Source organism: Pagrus major, chromosome 18 (genome assembly GCF_040436345.1).
Source record: "Pagrus major chromosome 18, Pma_NU_1.0".
Lineage (NCBI taxonomy): Eukaryota > Metazoa > Chordata > Actinopteri > Spariformes > Sparidae > Pagrus > Pagrus major.
In genome coordinates this window covers 35,582,462-35,599,089 of record NC_133232.1, presented here as the reverse complement: position 1 = coordinate 35,599,089, position 16,628 = coordinate 35,582,462, and the positions used below count along the sequence as shown (strand labels likewise).

At 39.5% G+C, this 16,628-nt stretch overlaps 2 protein-coding genes across 3 annotated transcripts; one reads left to right on the top strand and one right to left on the bottom strand.

Moving 5' to 3' along the window:
- Positions 1–539: 539 nt before the first annotated feature.
- Positions 540–6,878, top strand: tdo2a (tryptophan 2,3-dioxygenase a). 2 transcript variants are annotated; one of them, XM_073486713.1, is made up of 12 exons: positions 540–559; positions 869–974; positions 1,095–1,185; positions 1,519–1,589; positions 2,027–2,154; positions 2,296–2,482; positions 2,657–2,764; positions 2,883–2,994; positions 3,865–3,922; positions 4,551–4,630; positions 4,985–5,075; positions 5,414–6,878. In XM_073486713.1, the coding sequence occupies exons 1-12, from the start codon at positions 543–545 to the stop codon at positions 5,565–5,567; spliced, it is 1,203 nt and encodes a 400-aa protein (XP_073342814.1). In that variant the 5' UTR covers positions 540–542; the 3' UTR covers positions 5,568–6,878. The 2 variants fall into 2 exon arrangements, with proteins under 2 accessions (XP_073342814.1, XP_073342813.1); XM_073486712.1 differs by lacking the exon at positions 540–559 and adding an exon at positions 588–692.
- On the bottom strand, positions 6,797–16,221 carry ctso (cathepsin O). The gene is made up of 8 exons (XM_073486714.1): positions 15,926–16,221; positions 14,598–14,703; positions 14,339–14,463; positions 10,629–10,796; positions 10,154–10,275; positions 8,271–8,434; positions 7,151–7,243; positions 6,797–7,024 (listed from the first exon to the last, which is right to left on the bottom strand). The coding sequence occupies exons 1-8, from the start codon at positions 16,133–16,135 to the stop codon at positions 6,990–6,992; spliced, it is 1,023 nt and encodes a 340-aa protein (XP_073342815.1). The 5' UTR covers positions 16,136–16,221; the 3' UTR covers positions 6,797–6,989.
- Positions 16,222–16,628: the final 407 nt, after the last annotated feature.

Genomic DNA, 16,628 nt, shown 5'->3' with positions numbered 1-16,628 from the left:
ATCTTTTCACAGCATTGATTTTTCCACATTTTCTTCGTCTTTTTTAAAATTAAATGTATTGATTAGAAACTTGGCATGGCGAAATACAAAAGACAGAAAGTGCATATCAGGTTTGCCAACTGGAACAAAGTCTGCGATGCCAATATACACATGAGAATCCCACTCCTCTCAGTCAGACGTTTACGTAACCAACTTCGCTATTTGTAACAGACAGTACATACAGATATAAACAGCAAATCCTTGAGAGCAAACAATGTGAAGAAACCCTGAGACAGCAACGTCCACAGCAAAGACCACAATATGACCACAATATTTGTTCTGATAGTTTGAAGGTTCTTGAGTTATAATCTATTTCAGTCTGATGTTTTGCTTAAAAGTAGTGTGTATTTGGCATTTGTTGTTTTTCATTGTATTATTTGAAAAAGGTCCTGTGACCGTACTTTTAGCAGGTCAAGGTTCGAGTCCAGAAGGTGGTCCTAGTTCGAGATAAACAACAGCTCCATGGGGCAAATAGAGGCGGGCCGGATGGTGACTGCATCCTCATGAATGATTGGATGAGGTGAGTCTTTAAAAATCTGGATTGCTTTGAAGACAATCTTAGTAAATATTAGTCGAGGAAGAAGAACACATCGTTGCTGCAACTGATTTGGAAAAGTCATGAGTGGATGTCCGTACTTTGAGAAGAGGCATTTGTACGTTCAAATTGTTACTGCACCTAAAATAGGGCTCTGAAGGATTTTTTTTCCCTCCACACTTCTATTAAACTTTTGTTTAAGTTAAATCAAATGCAGCCTTCTGACAATTCATTAGAAATACTGACGAGGAGAAATGACCAAGTAACAAAAGGCCTTTTCTCTTCGCACTGCAGGTTATTCAAAAACAAGCCTCCCACGACAGAGGAAGAGGAGGATGCCTCTCAGACAGGGGTTAACAAGGCCAGTAAAGGAGGAATCATCTATGGAGACTACCTGCAGGTAGAGAAAATCACTTCCTTTTAACACATCTGTCTGCGTATTTAAAAGAAAGAGAATTACTGGAATTTAGATTTGTTTTCAAATTTGTGTGAGGTGCTGAATTTTCTTTTCATCTGCCAGCTCGACAAAATAGTGTCAGCCCAGGTGCTGCAGAGTGAAGTGAAGGGTAATAAGATTCATGATGAGCACCTCTTCATTGTCACCCATCAAGGTAAAACTACTGCAGCTTTGTGTATATTCAAGAGCATTTTTTTCTACTTGGCTCACAGAAATAAAAATTGTTGTTTCAGTAATTCAACTTGTTTGGAATTAAAAGTTAGTATTATTTTTTTTGCTCGTTTCAAATTTAGAAGAAAAAAAAAAGACTTACCTGGAATCCAAAAAAAGATCAAAAGTAAAATGATTTCAATGAAGAAGCAGATGTTTTACTTACTTTACTAGTTAAAATGTGTATTTTTTGCAGTGTAATTATAAATGGGTGCTTACTGACCTTTTCGTTTGCCTCGTTACATAATACTAAAATGTTATTTGTGTTCAATTTCAGCCTATGAACTGTGGTTCAAACAGATTCTGTTTGAACTCGACTCCGTGCGAGAGATCTTTATCAGTGGACACGTGAGTGAACTAATCTTATGTAATCACGTTCTTTTTTCATGTTAGTACCACTAATTCAGATCTATCAGATGTGAGCTGTCAGTGTTGGAGATTTAAATCCTGTATTATATCATTAAATACATGAACAATCAACAAAATCATCACAGAGAAAACTAGACAAGTTCTGATAGGAATGCTTTGTCTTTTTCAATCAGACTGGCTTTGGAGTTCAGTTATGAATAAATAAAACATTTTCTGCATCACCTTGGCTCGTGTTCAAAATTAAATTTACTTCCCCCCCCAGCAGAGACACGTTGGGTTGAAGAAATAATGATGCAAAAACTCTAAAAGTGTAATCAGCTCAGTAATTAGATTTTGTTTTCCGGTGTCAGGATATGTACTTACAGGCTGTGCTATGATTAGTAATAATTTCCTTAAATGCTCTACTATTCCTCCAGGTCAGAGACGAACGCAATATGCTCAAAGTCAACACTCGCATTCACAGGATTGTGATGATCTTCAGACTGCTGGTCGACCAGTTTGCGGTTTTGGAAACAATGACTGCCCTGGACTTTTTCGACTTCAGGTAAGCCTATAAATAACTTCTGGCCCTCCCTGCTTCAGGGCTAAAATTTTTATAAGATGCACTCCTCCTTGATATTGCACTCTGGCCTGTGTTGTGTGCATGTACGCTTACTTGTTGTTGTGTGTGTGTGTTTGTCTGTAGGGAATACCTGGCTCCAGCCTCTGGATTCCAAAGCCTTCAGTTTCGGGTCCTGGAGAACAAAATCGGGGTCCCGGACAACCAGAGGGTTCCTTACAACAGACGCCACTACAGGGACAACTTCAAGGGTCGTGACAGTGAGACGCTGCTCGCCACTGAACAGGAGCCAACACTCTTAAAACTAGTCGAGGTATGTTTTACAAACACCTGCACAACGTATTTCTAATTTAATCAAGATATAATTAGAAAGAGAAGCCAGCATAATTGAATTCTATCGTATGTTATTCAACATTGTGTTTTTCTGTGTCTTGCTCTGGATAAGTCATCTATGGATGTGATATAAATCTCGTGCTGTTCTTCTCAGGAATGGCTGGAGAGAACTCCTGGCTTGGAGGCGGATGGATTCAATTTCTGGGAAAGGCTGGAAATCAATATATTTGATGGGTTGAATCAGGAGAGGGAGAAAATCGAGGTAAGAGATGATTCCAGCAAACTTTCTTCGCTCCCTCTGGACTGCACAGATGATTGACAGAAACTGCATTTTTATTTACGGGTTGTATTTTATTTTATTTTATTATTTTCTTGTTAAGAAAATGCCAGATTCTGAGGACAAGGAGGAAATGATGGCTGAGCTGGTCAAACAGAAGGAGCTGTTCACTTCTCTGTTTGATGAGAAGCGTCATGACCATCTCCTTAGCAAAGGTGAGGGATCTCTACAAATTGAAAAATCTGACTGATCAGTTGTCATAATCCTGTTTGCAGTAGGTGATTTGTTAATTTTTAACAGGGGGGCCCAATGGGACCAACGTCCCTTCCCCTCACAAGCCAACCAACATAAACACCCATGTACACCTCCATGAGGACATGTTGCAGGATGCCTTAACCTTTAATGTGACATTTCTAATTCAAATTTATTTTTAAAATCCAGTTATCTTCCTACTCTTCACTCTACAACTGTCTTTTTATAACTGTGTGTTAAAGTAGTAACCTTTACATTTTATTCAGCAGACTAAGTTTATTCAGGCAGGGTTTTCTCATGTTTTTTTACAGTCCACTACAGGCAGGGCCATTTTAAAATACATGATTAGGAGATGATTAGGACACAATGAACAGTGTGAAAAACAGGACAAAGAATAATGAAGCCTAATAAAGCCTTTTCATCTTAGTGAATGTCAAGAGAAAAGTCATCTTATAAAAAAAAACCTGACATTTGTGCATCCCCGAAATAACCAGCAAAGGCTAAATGATTAGAGAGATAAGATACTGTAGATGTTAGTCAGATAAGAACAGACTACACTAACATGTTCATCTTAACAACCCAGTTTCCTCTGCACACTCTGCTACTAAGGAGCGGAGAGCAGGGATGGCAGTGGTTACATTTTGGTCATTTTGCTAACAAGAGGAACAACATTCACCCTCAAAACACATTCTGAGGCGCTAGATATGTTTGTAGTCCAGATTTAACTAATGTTTTATATTTGTGAACTTTATTTTTTAACGTTTAGGCTCTAGCTCTTAAAACTAGATGAATAAAGATCATCTGTTTAATATATTTTCAATTTTGCTCACAAGGTGAGAGGCGGCTCTCCTACAAGGCTCTCCAAGGTGCCTTGATGATCTACTTCTACAGGTATGTGATCTTTAAAACGCTCCCTCACTCTTGTCCAGCTAAACTCTGGCACAGTGTATCTGTGCAATATTTGCTTCAGCTTCATATTCATACATTTCGACACTCGAGAGCTACACAGTAAACACACAGACTCCTACTGTTGACCGCTGGGCCAGCCGGAGGTTTAACGTCTTACTTAAGAGCAGCTCAGTGGGTTTATTTTCCCGAGGCAAGGTTACTTATTTATTCTTTCCACCTAAAATTTCCATGTCACCTGCCCTTCTCTGAAACTCCCATGAACCATCCAGGTCATGTGAAACCAACAATATAACAGCTGTAAAACACAGCAGTTTCACCCGTTGTCAGATTCACCAAAAGGTGTTATAACCAGGCTTTTAAAACCTGTGTGGTTAGGGCACAAGGTGACATGACACTCATTAAAGCTATGAGAGCAAACAGAGTCATGTAGCAGTCGCGGCATGGTGATAATTAATGAGAGACTGATGGGTAAGACATGTTAACTGCATTGCTGTAGTCAGCAGGCGGCAGCTGCTCTTGTTTTACAAGTGCTATGAACCCCACCAAGACACATTTTCACACACCTGTACAAGCTATCCTCATTCACTAACATCTTCTTTTACCTTTTTAGGGAAGAGCCGAGGTTCCAGGTTCCTTTCCAGCTGCTCACATCCCTCATGGATATCGACACCCTCATGACAAAATGGAGATGTACGTACTGGATCATCTTTGTCAGTTGCTACATAGACGCACCAGTGAACAAGTACCGAAAAATATGGGGAGGGGGGAGAATACAAATTTCTACAAGAAACCACTGCTTTAAAAGTTTTGCCCAAGGGCAGAGCTGGACTGACGGGAGTTACAGAGCTTAAGTTAGTTCAGCACCTCAGAGGCAGAAAAATATTCTTCCTTCCTCTACGGCTGCTCGTCAATCCAACAACCTATTCCCATGAAATACATTGTTTACTCACCTTTGTCTCAGTCGTGTCTTAACAGCTCAAATGAAACATGCAGAGCCAAAACATTGCTCATACCACAACGGATATTTTCTGTCTTTTGTTTTAGACAATCACGTATGCATGGTGCATCGTATGATTGGCAGCAAAGCTGGCACAGGGGGCTCATCTGGCTACCACTACCTGAGATCCACTGTCAGGTATCGTATGCTACAAACTTTAACTTACTGTTTAAACACTTTACACTGCAAGCATCTTAAACACTTCAGAGCTTGTTATTCAGATAAGGACAGGGAACTGCTACACTGTGCTTATCTAAATTGACCTGTCATGTGGTCACTTCTCCCTGACAGGCACAAACTATACTTAAAGTTCATTTTAAAAGAAGCGACGACACAAGTTCTTAATTCATAATATACATTAAGTTTTAGCAGCAGTTTGATTTTGTCCTTCTGAGAGTACAATCTGCAACAGATGCCTAATTATATTGCAGAGTGCACAAGTTCTACATTGAATTAATGATTTTCTTTCCCTTTAGTGACCGCTACAAAGTGTTTGTGGATCTGTTCAACCTGGCAACGTTCCTGGTGCCTCGCCACTGGGTGCCCAAGCTGAATCCCAACGTTCACACGTTCCTCTACATGGCCGAATGCTGCGACAGCTCCTACTGCAGCAGTGAAGACTCAGACTAGGAGACGTCTGTCCTGGCTTCCTGCCTTTCACTGTAACTGACCTCACAACAGATCCCCTGCACAGCTAAAAAAAAAGATTTGGTGACAGGCGCATGGATGAATAGGTGGCCATCAAAACATGCAATATTTCGTTACGAACACAGTTTTCAGATATGCATGACATCAGGTTGATGTACCTGAGAAAGTCTATACATCTGCACAAAATACTCAAATACTACATATGATGATAACGGAAATAAGCTGTAGTTTTGAAGCATCTTGCATCTTACTACCTTCAGGTTTTTTCAGGTAAAAAAAAGATGTAGTGAAACATGGCACAAGGACGGACCATTTAAAATGGCTGAAAATGTACATAAACACAGAAATTACATAAGAGGCATTAGATAGCATGATGGTAATACTGGGTGGGCCTTTCAGTATATCTTATTGGGATTGTGACATGTAAATACAGAAATATGAAAGAAAATCTTAATTTTAATGTCAAAAAAGGTGAAAAACATCTTTTTTCATCTCATCTGACACTAAAAGCAAATACCCTCAAATTATGTTATCAGAGAAGAGAATAGAAAATTACAAGCTCATTAGTTTCATCAGGCCGTAGTACAGAAACTTGTGACGCAGCGTCTGACCCTGAATAAATCAAATGGCCAAATTACACTATTTTACTCTAATCTCTAATCTTGACTGGTCACAAAGTAAAGCAGATGGCTCCTTGATAGGATTTGCTTAGATGTTTTCCAATAAAATTATGCAAATTCACTGCGACTGACCTGAAAGCAAATAGATCGGTGAGAGCAGTGATCAAACTGGTCGGGATGATGGATTTTTTACAACAGCGTTATCCTTCATGTCAGCATGGGGAAGGTGTCTGCGAGGGATTACTGGGATGTGGTTTTGATGCAAGAGGGAGCACATAAAAAGACAATAAACCTCTAAAATAGAAAAATTTGCAAAGTGACACTATAAAATGGAGGCCAAATAATGTGTACATAATGTTAATAATGTAGTTGTGTGATAATGTTTGTATAGTATGCTGTAAAATCAATTTTGTTATGTATTTATGCAGTGATTGATGTGATCGCTGTATACATAAATTTATGAGCCATATCACATATAATATGTATCTAGCTTATATATTTAATAAGATACTTTTTTTGTACAGTTCATCTATACTTATTATGACATTTTTTGTGTGTTGTGTGTGTTGATTTCTCATGTATGATCCAACATTCATCAGCATGTAAAGTGATTTATTTTGTTTTAGTGATGTACAATTGTGACATTTCAATAAAAAAACATTATTTAAAGTGAGATTTGCCAGCAAAAAGGTGATTTAAATCTTACACACACACACACACACACACACAGTCACACAGTCACATACACAAGACAAGAGAAGAGACAAAAATACACAAGATCTTGTCAAAGAGATACTGCTGCCACAGAATCTGCAATACCTGGGAAGAGCATAGAAGAAGGATGTTGTATTAATCCCTGAGGGGATAGTGGGCACAGCTACATACAGACACCAAACTAAAGGAAGATATAAACAGAAAATCACCAGAGGCAGAGATCATACTTACCACAAACATTGCCACCGATTTTTATATAAACATAACCCTCATTCCCCCATGTGGTTCCCCAGGAGTTCTGCACAATCCAGTATGGAAGATCCCCTAAAAACAGACAACGTGTATTTCAAGGATTAATTATTTACAGGGTAAAGGGGCATTGGGTGTGTGTGTGTGTGTGTGTGTGTGTGTGTACGTACTGCAGCTGCAACCACTTTAAACTGTTACATAATCCTTGTGTAATACCCAAAAAAACACAAGGGTGTGTGAAATAATTAATGTTAAGAAATATAACATACTGACGTGTGTGAACTATGTGGAGAAAACAAACAGCGAGGCAGCAGCAATATAACGTTCTGGAGATGTAACCGCTGTTAAAATAACATCTTTTCACGCTGCATTTTGAACCTGGGACACAAAGTTTCTCTGTGAATACTCAGAACTTCTATACTTAGAAATCTTGTGACATAACGTTTAAAAGTGCACACAGAAGTCTCGTGTTTACCGACCCAGCTGCTCATCGATCATCCCGCACCAAATTAGGACCAACAGGACAAAGAAGGCAAAAGAGGAATTAATGTCAAATCTATACACTGTAATAACAATGAGTTCCTTTTAAATTTTAATTATCTTTTAACTACAGAATTACTTTGCCAGTGGCGTTAGATGTTAACATCTTTCTACTTTGTTCAAGGATTTCTTTTAGGGATGAGTGCTGATATCTTCTAACAAGACTGAATAAGGCATGTCAATGACCAAATTATGACACCTTCATTTTCACAGGACTCGTGCAGATAATTTACTTAATATAATAATTGGAGCAATAATAATACCATGATTATAATTTTGGGGCTCAATAAAAAGCTTAATAGCTTGTTACAGTTTTCTCTTCTTTTAGCACTTCATTAGGAAGCATGAGACGCTCTGCTCTGTTGCAGCACTAACTTGTGACGGGGGCTGTCATATTTTCACCCAAACACTCGCTGCCTAGTGCAGCATAAAATTGCTTCGTTTTACAAAACCTTTTTTCGACCTAAAAAGGAAAAATGTCAGCTCAAGTAAAATATCAAAACCCTGCTTTCTTCCTTTAAATTATTATCCATTCTCCTGCTACGGTAGTGACAGCATGTACCAGAAGTGTTGTATCCAACAACCAGGACAGCATGGTTAGACCGTTGGCTGGAGCAGTGGTGCTGGATGATTCCACCCAGGTAATCCTGCCAGCTGACAGCATCCACGATAGCAGCCAAGGGACCGTGCTCCACCAGATGACCCATCATGGCCTCTTCTTGACCACTGAGGAAGAACAACAGAAAAATGTACTCTTGAGGCAGCAAGACTGCCTGTTTTTTGTGGCATTTTTATGTAAACTGGACCGTTAACTCATCGGGTTGTGAAATGTATTACGATTTACACTGTATGGAAGTAATTATTGGGCCTATTTTGGCACATTTTTCTCCGGATCAGCATCTCACCTCTCTACACTTTCATCCTCATCTTATTCGTCCAATCAGTGAGTCAATTTCTGACCAGCTATTGCCCTTTCCTCATTCATAAATTTGCCATTTTCCTTATTCTCTCTGCTGCACATACGCAGCAACCTCATCTTTTCCTTCCACCAGCTGATTCCACGCTGGGAGTGTGATGGCCTCCTCTGCCAGCCTCATGACATATGGGCCATGGAGTTTAGCTCTGCGCCAAAATGTTATTGAATAAAGCCATTTTTAACCCCCTTAGTCATGGTGAGGTGAGGTCTTGTCTTGTTCAAACTTTATGATGCTGTTTGTCTTTTGCTGTGTGGCAGTAAAGTCCTGGCTTAGGAGCCCCGTCACCAGAAGGTTAAGACAACTCCATGACCCCCTGAGTCTCCACCCTGGAGAAGTGCCCAATTCCAGCAGCTTGATGGACTCAATGAACCAGCACTCTGACCTTTCTGGCGACGGGGGAAGGTCAAGAGGCAAATTCTTATACTGGATCAGTGGATAGTTGAGGTAAGAAGGTCTCTTAGCGGTAACATGACATTGACAGTTACTAGGTTGGAAAAATAATGCACTTTCACTTTTCGTAAACTCTTAGGCTCTGCTTAAGAATAATCAAAAATAAGAATTATATTGCAAAATGTTATAATAAAAAATCTCAATCCATTGCAAGCTGTATGTAAGTGTTATGGACAGAGATCAGAGATTCCCTGAGGTCCTGATGTGACCAGAGATCTCTCAAGCTCTAAGTCTCAGGTCATCAGGAGCTACTGGGTGCACCTGTGATGTTCTCCCTCAGCTGGCTGCAATCAGTCAGCTGGGAGACCAGATAAGGAGGTTGCAGTTCTCCTGCTCAGTTGGTTGTGTGTCTTCAGGGAGTCGACACCTTCAGTTGGCTCTCTGTGGTCAGTGTGTGTGTTTGAGATTTTTTTCTTTTGGCCAGTTTCTATACATTTTGTTTCCCCCTGTTCAGTGACTTCTGCTTCACCTTTGGTTTTTGGGTCCAATCCTTTTGTTTGTCTATCATTTTGATAGAATTAGTGGGTGGCTGTGTGTTTAGACCGCCACCTTTTAGACACTGAGGGACCAGTTTGTTTTGACCCTTTTGTTGATTTGTGCAGTGCTTTGTTAGTTTCCCAGCCTGCGACCCCTGTCCTTCAGGTTGTTTTCTGGAGAAACGTACCAATAAGAACATTTATAGGATCTCTGACAGCAAAACAACAAAAACAGACTTTGCTTATACGTGCGTGTCAGTCACAACCCTGTACAATATCAAATAAAGACAATCTGATTCGCTTTAACTCAAGGTAACTGTGGGTCAGTCACTTCGGCCTCTGTGCTACAGAGCAATCCGCGTCTGTGTTGACGCAGTAAACATTGTGGTCTGTCACTGCACAGGGCCAATCCCCTTTCCCTCCCCTCTGTCCTTGGTATGTTGTGAAAACTACATTAAAATTTCATGTGCTTTTACACAAATGTAGCATTGTTAATTTTTTGCCTTTATTGCATGGACAACGTGCACAAACGTGTCTTTTACCTGAAGTCGTGGGCAGTAAAGTTCTTCACAGCAACAACACCATGTGACTGGGGGAAAAAATGGCAGATTCCCGTCTTGGCCTTGTAGGGATACTCTGACTGAGGAACCAATTTCACTCTGGTCTAGACAGAAAATATTTCATCTCAGTTGGTATGTTATCTGAATACAAAATATCCACTCATCTTGTTTATTAAAGACCTTGGCACAGCCAGTTTTCTAATTCATTTTTGACCATAGACGAGTCTTTTTTTGCTCATTGCCACTGCATATCTCTCCGATTAAAATACACGACATTACTTTAACTTTTTCTTTTTAAATTAAAAACAGCATGGATCTCCCGACAGCTCCCGTCTTTCATAAACAGTTATTACCGGAGCACAGAAATATTCACTCCATCTCTTGAAGTATTATCTACATGTGTATTCACTGGAAGCCTCTGTTAAAGACCTGAAATTGTGTAAAAATATCAACATACTTGTTTCAACCAATTCAGAGCACGAACTGGGGAGCCTCCGCGGCAGCCTTCATTTTGAAAGGAGCAATCCAAAACCTGCTGCACACTGAGTTGTGCCAGCTGCGAGCCGCCAATCGCATGGACGGACTGCATGGCACCAACCACGCTAAACGCCCAACAGCTCCCACACTGAAAAGGTAAAATTACAGTAATCAAGAAAAACAAGCAAAGGTTGAAAAACACTTCAGTACTGAAACCAAACTCCTGAATAGTCATAATCTAAGATACCCAGAGGGATATTGTCATTTAGCTTATCGTTGTAAAGACTTGATTTCTGTTTTAAAAAAAGATCTTCATTATTTCTACCATCTCTGGTGTCTAAATTACAGCTGTAATTAATTACAAAAACTCTCTTTCAGTCGTGTCAACACACAAAATTTAATTTGGGTCTTGAGTGGTGGGTGAAGCACCAACTACACTTGTAAGAATTGTGCCAAAATATGTAACAGTTTTGGATTTGATGGCGTTTTGGCATCAAATATAGAATTTTAAATACCTTTTGATCAGAAAGCTACAGTGAGTGCACGTGTTGTACGTGCTGATGAGGTCCAGTTTGAGTGTGACTAATTGTTTTCTGCTGCCATCTACTGACAGAAACACCTCAGGTAAACTGTGTCTTGAGGAAAATCTTTCTTTTTTTCTTCAATTAAAGTTTTCCAATAGATACACAACCTTAATGCAGACCAGGACAACACATTCAAATGAATCAACGAAGAGCAACAAAGCAAATGAAACGATACAAAACACATATTGTAGTTTCATATGAAAATCCTAATTTCTGCTTCAGTTAATACATTATGCTATAAGGATGAGGATCATCTGAGATTTGCTCTTTAACTTCATATGTGATATAGATTGCACTACTTCCCTCAAAGTATTTCATTGTGCAAAAGAATGCAGTTTTTTTTCCACACCTGCACCGACAATCCCCTCCTAACAGCATCAGACCGTGCTCGGTTCTCTTGCTCAGCATAAATTCCCTGTGTAAAAATCCAATATTGTGTTGCTCTATATGGTTCCATGACATAAATCAATACTGAAACCAAAATCAGTTATTATTGCTTGGACTGGAGATAAGTATGTGCCCAGTAAACAAAATATAAGGACCGTCTGCTCCCTCCTTTAAAGCGATGAAATGCCCCTGAGTCATAAAAGTGGAATCAAGATAAGGGGAAACTGTATCAAGAAGAATTTATGAGATGTGAGTAGCTTGAGATTTTGTGTTTTGTGCATGGTGCTGTGTTTTATTTTTCGTTCTATCTACCCATATACCTGTTATGGAAGCTCTGCCCGGGCAGGTCCATAGACGGAGGCAAAGAAAAAAGAAACGTGGGCAGAAAAAATGCAGCGGGGCACATTGGTCAGTTAGTGTGTTCATGTACAGAATCTCTCCGGAGTGGTAAGCCTTTACCTGAATACAGAGGAGTGAAATATATGTTATCGAGTTGGCTTTAACCTGTATGGGCTATGTCTCTCCCTGAGGACCACTGTTTTATGGTGAGAATATCATCCCCGACAGCAAATTGAGTGACTAAAGAGATAAAGGACAAAAAGGAGCAGAGAGTGAACCCTCAGCGAGGACAAGCAGCAACTCCATCTCACTAACCTTCCCCCTGTCTGTGGTCCCCAGGTTCACTCTGCTCTCTTAGCAGAAGTCACACGTAATGGCTCAGTTTATCATTTTGCACCTGCTTTTCCTTGACCGTTATTAAAGTCCTCCTCCACTTAAAAAATGGGCTTTGCTTACTTTGACTCCACTTGGATGTTTGACGGTCACGGGACAGAATAATACATGTGCTCACTTTGACTCTGGGGATTTTCTTTTTTTTTTTTTTTCAAATTCATCTGCTGGAAGGAAAAATATCTTTGTGTTCACCTTAAATCTGTTTTGAGATGCGCACATCTAATCAGGGTTTTGTGATATCTTAACAGGTTTGGAAGCCGATCATACTGTGTGATGTGAACAGAAGTAGGAGACATCGTGTGTCCAGTAATTATTTTCACTTAAACAAACAATATTTGCATTTTTTATACATTTTCTGGATTTTTCAATGAGGGAGATGACGTAGATATTAATTAAATCAACAAATTATCATTCCAAGCAATTGCATGTGTGTGATAACATGCCTGAATGGGGTCTTGAATAAATGTATATTCATCCCTAAAGCTGAGGATCTAAATTATTTCTACCTGGAAATCATAAAATGTGTATATATAGTAAGAAAGAGACCGACATCACCATTTTGACGGTACATTTTGTAAGGACTTGTGTATATTATGAACACCCACATACACATTTGGGTCATCTATTACACAGCTGTTTGTTATGACATCATCCGATTACTTTATTTGTTAATGAGAAAATTATCTGATAAAAACTATAAATTAATTTGTTGGAACGTCATCCAACTGCGTCTCGTCACAGACAATGTTCTCTGCTAGAAAACGCACACTCGTGTGCAACAGAACAAAGCACAGACTCGACTTTCTAAGGAGATTGCAGCATTGTGGAGTGGGCAGTCAGGTAATGCTGATGCTCTACTGTGCAATCCTTGACAGCATCATTAGACACAGAATTACAGCATGATTTGGCAAATCTAGCAGTGAAACTGAGAGGCAGGCTTGCCAGCATGCACAAAACAGCAATGAAGGTAATGGGGACAATGGAATATGAGCCTATACAGAGTCTGGAGTACAAGCAGGTAGCCAAAAGAGCAAGTACAAAAGCAACGACCCTCAACATCTCCTCGTCTCTGAATACAAACTTCCACCATGAGGAAAAAGACTTCGTGTGCCAAAGTACAACTCAGAAACCACTTGAAGCTATTGTTTGCACCGGCTTCAATCAAGCTGCTGAACTCTAGTAACACTTTAGCACTCGCAGTCCATTTGTATCATCATTGTTACATTTTTTTAAATAAGCCACTGTGTCGTCAATGTCAAATGTCTCTTTCATGTTATCAGATGTTATGTTATAGAGTGTTTCCCACAGGATGTTGTGTTGAGTGCAGCTGGTACCAGGGGCATGCTCCCTGAAGAAAATGTTCTACATTTAAAAATGCAATTAAAAAGCATTTATCCGGTGCACCTTGAGAGCAAAATAAAAAGGCTACATCTGTGAAGAAACTTTTTATGCTCTTGTAAACTATTCTGTGCTGCAGTAAATAATTCAATCATATAAACATTATACATTTTTAACCGGATGAGCCAACCTGCTCTTAAGATATTAAAGGAAAAAGTGAAGTTGTCAAAGTTGCTGGTTACAACCTTACCGTTAAATAATTAGCTAAAGCAATAATACTAACTTATAATAACTTATCTAACATTAGACTTAACATTACTGCAGAAGAAAAGACTGATAATGTATCTGTTTGCTGTTGCACATTTATTGTGATAAAATTGGGTTTGGGTTATTATGACATGTGCAAAAAGTGTTTTTCCGGTTCATTCTGAAGCTGTGGCAGAACAAATTAGGTAATTATTGGGAAACACTACATGTGAACCAACTGTCTAGTGTCGTGCCAAATGTTTTTATGTGAAGCAACAGATTGTAGCGCTGTGCCCGAGACTAATTTCCCCTCAGGGACAATAAGGTTTAGTCTACTCTATACCTACAGTATGTCCTCACTGTACAGTATACTGTATTTATAATCAATCTGTGTAAATCATACTGCTTGTTGGTTCTGGACTGGTGCCACCACTCCTTTGTCTCTCCAGTCAAATCTGGCTGGGAGCCCCTCTGTCTTCAGTCCAGGGAAGAGAGGAACTCTGTCAGCACTCGCTCGCAGGTACAGATCTGTGGACGACAGATACAGCTCAAAGTCATTCCTGGATAAAGAGATGCATGTTGGCAGACTCATCTCAGTTATCCAGAGGGTACGATGCTCACTGGACAGATATAAAATAAGCAAAAACATTTCAGAAGCCTACCTCTGAATTCCCTCTGTGAGAGGTCAGAAAACTGGTTGATGCCATACTTGGCAGACTGAGGTGCTGTGGAGAATGAATTCAGGCGTGCATGCCGATCTGTAGCATTCTGCAATTACACACATGACAAATTAGATATGGGAAAGTCATTTGAGGGGGAAATGTAGGCAACTCAAATCATCAGAACGACTCGCTTCAGCAAAAGATATCGCATAAAATAATAAAATAGTGAGAAGACGATGGAGAACAAACAGGTTTGGAGCTGATTTTAATGATTTTACTAAACCCAGGATTTATGCACATCTTAGTATTTCATCACTAACTGAAGGAAACTCAGCACATTTACTGAAGTGCTATTACTGTTCTTTACTTCAGTATGTAATTTTACGTTAATCAAAACTTTCTCTTCCTGCACGTACATTTTACTCCACTACACTGCAGATTCAAGTTTTTACAAACAAAACTCCTAACCCTGCAATGAACCCACCTCTGTAAATCAGTAAACTTTACAACCTTCATGACGGAGCGATTTACATACATAGCTGTGCCTCATTAACTGGCAACTGAGTGTAAACTAGAAGGAAAACTCTGAGTAACACTCCAACATTTACTTTTATGATAACTGCAGCACAAGAGGAAAGAGGAAGGAGGTCAGATTACTAAGTAATGCCCGTTTTCCTGCGAATTCAGGGGCACCGTGTAGTGTAGGAGGAGAAATTCAAACTCAGAATTTGAACATATTCTCAGAAATATTTATGTTTTCCATAGCTGTATGTACAAGCTGTTCTCAGAGGAAAATAAGGTCCCTGGCACACTGTTTGAAGTTAGAATGGTGGCAGGGTCCGCCACATATAAACAAAGTTAAACAGGATGAAACTATGTTGTCCTTCAGCAGCGTTCAGTTATTCTGGAACAAACTCCCAGAACCCTGCAGGTCTGCTCCGACTCACCTCTTTCAGATCGAGACTGAAGACTTTCTGTTCGCTGCAGACTTTCACTGAAGCAAGTGTGAGGCTTTGAACTGCACTGTGACTTTTACTCTGTAGTCTTTTAAACCTTCTACTTTAACTTGTTTCAGTGTTGTGTTTCTTGATGTCTTTTAATGTAATTGTCTGCCTTGTGTCTGAATTGTGCTACACAAACAAACTTGCCTACATCAGTTATTCCTATTTCCTTCATTTACATGAATGGGCGTTGTGTGTGTGTGTGTGTGTGTGTGTGTGTTTGTGTGTGTGTGTCTGCGTGTGTGTGTGTGTGTGTGTGCGCGTGTGTGTGTGTGTGTGTGTGTGTGAGGAGGTTTTCAGCATGTCTCTCTCTCCTTCACCTCCTACCTGAAAGTAGAGCTGCCGGCGGATGGATTCCTCTCCGTTGTCTTCATACCTGCGGTGAAACTTTTCTCTGAACGAGTCGAAACCAACTTCTGAGCTCTTCAACCTCGTCCGAGTGTCAGCGGACACATTGTGGCAGCGCAGAGGTGAGACGAGCGAGGACACGGTCTCAACTACAACTACAATAACTACGTAGGACTGGCTGACCCTCATTGGACGGAGACTTGCCTGTTAAAGACATTCAGAGATATGAAAACAGGAGTAAATTCAAAAGTGATGTTCGCGGAAAAGGTGAGGGATAATCCACAGCGCATGCGCAGCGACCGAAGGGCGCTTCCTTGGAAACAGAAAGTAAAATGAAGGTAGAGGAGGAGGGAGGCACTGAGAGGTGATGTATACTCTAATAACTTCATTAAAAACGAATGTAATGTTTATAACATGTTTATAAATCTAGATTTTAAATCTTTAGATTTTAAGCTTGATGGGTTTTTTAAAATTATTTTTTATTTAATATTTCCAAAATGTAATACTATCATAAATGTATCAACAGGTATTTTTAAAAATATGTTTTAATGTAATTTATCTAGAATTAGATAATATCTTGATTGATCATGATTTGAAATTAGTGCAATTAGTCTTTTTTTTTTATTATTTATTAAATTAGATGAGTTTAAATGTGCCTAAAGGTATTTTTTAATGTGATTTA

Coding starts and splice junctions, on each gene's coding strand:
- tdo2a (XM_073486712.1), top strand. CDS start 658: ATGAGTGGATGTCCGTACTTTGAGAAGAGGCATTT. Junction 1,186..1,518: donor CTTCATTGTCACCCATCAAG/GTAAAACTACTG, acceptor GTTCAATTTCAG/CCTATGAACTGTGGTTCAAA. Junction 1,590..2,026: donor AGATCTTTATCAGTGGACAC/GTGAGTGAACTA, acceptor CTATTCCTCCAG/GTCAGAGACGAACGCAATAT.
- ctso (XM_073486714.1), bottom strand. CDS start 16,135: ATGAGGGTCAGCCAGTCCTACGTAGTTATTGTAGTTGTAGTTGAGACC. Junction 10,797..14,338: donor CAGTCCAGAACCAACAAGCA/GTATGATTTACA, acceptor TTACCTTTTCAG/TGTGGGAGCTGTTGGGCGTT. Junction 8,435..10,153: donor TTTACTGCCCACGACTTCAG/GTAAAAGACACG, acceptor GTTCTTCCTCAG/TGGTCAAGAAGAGGCCATGA.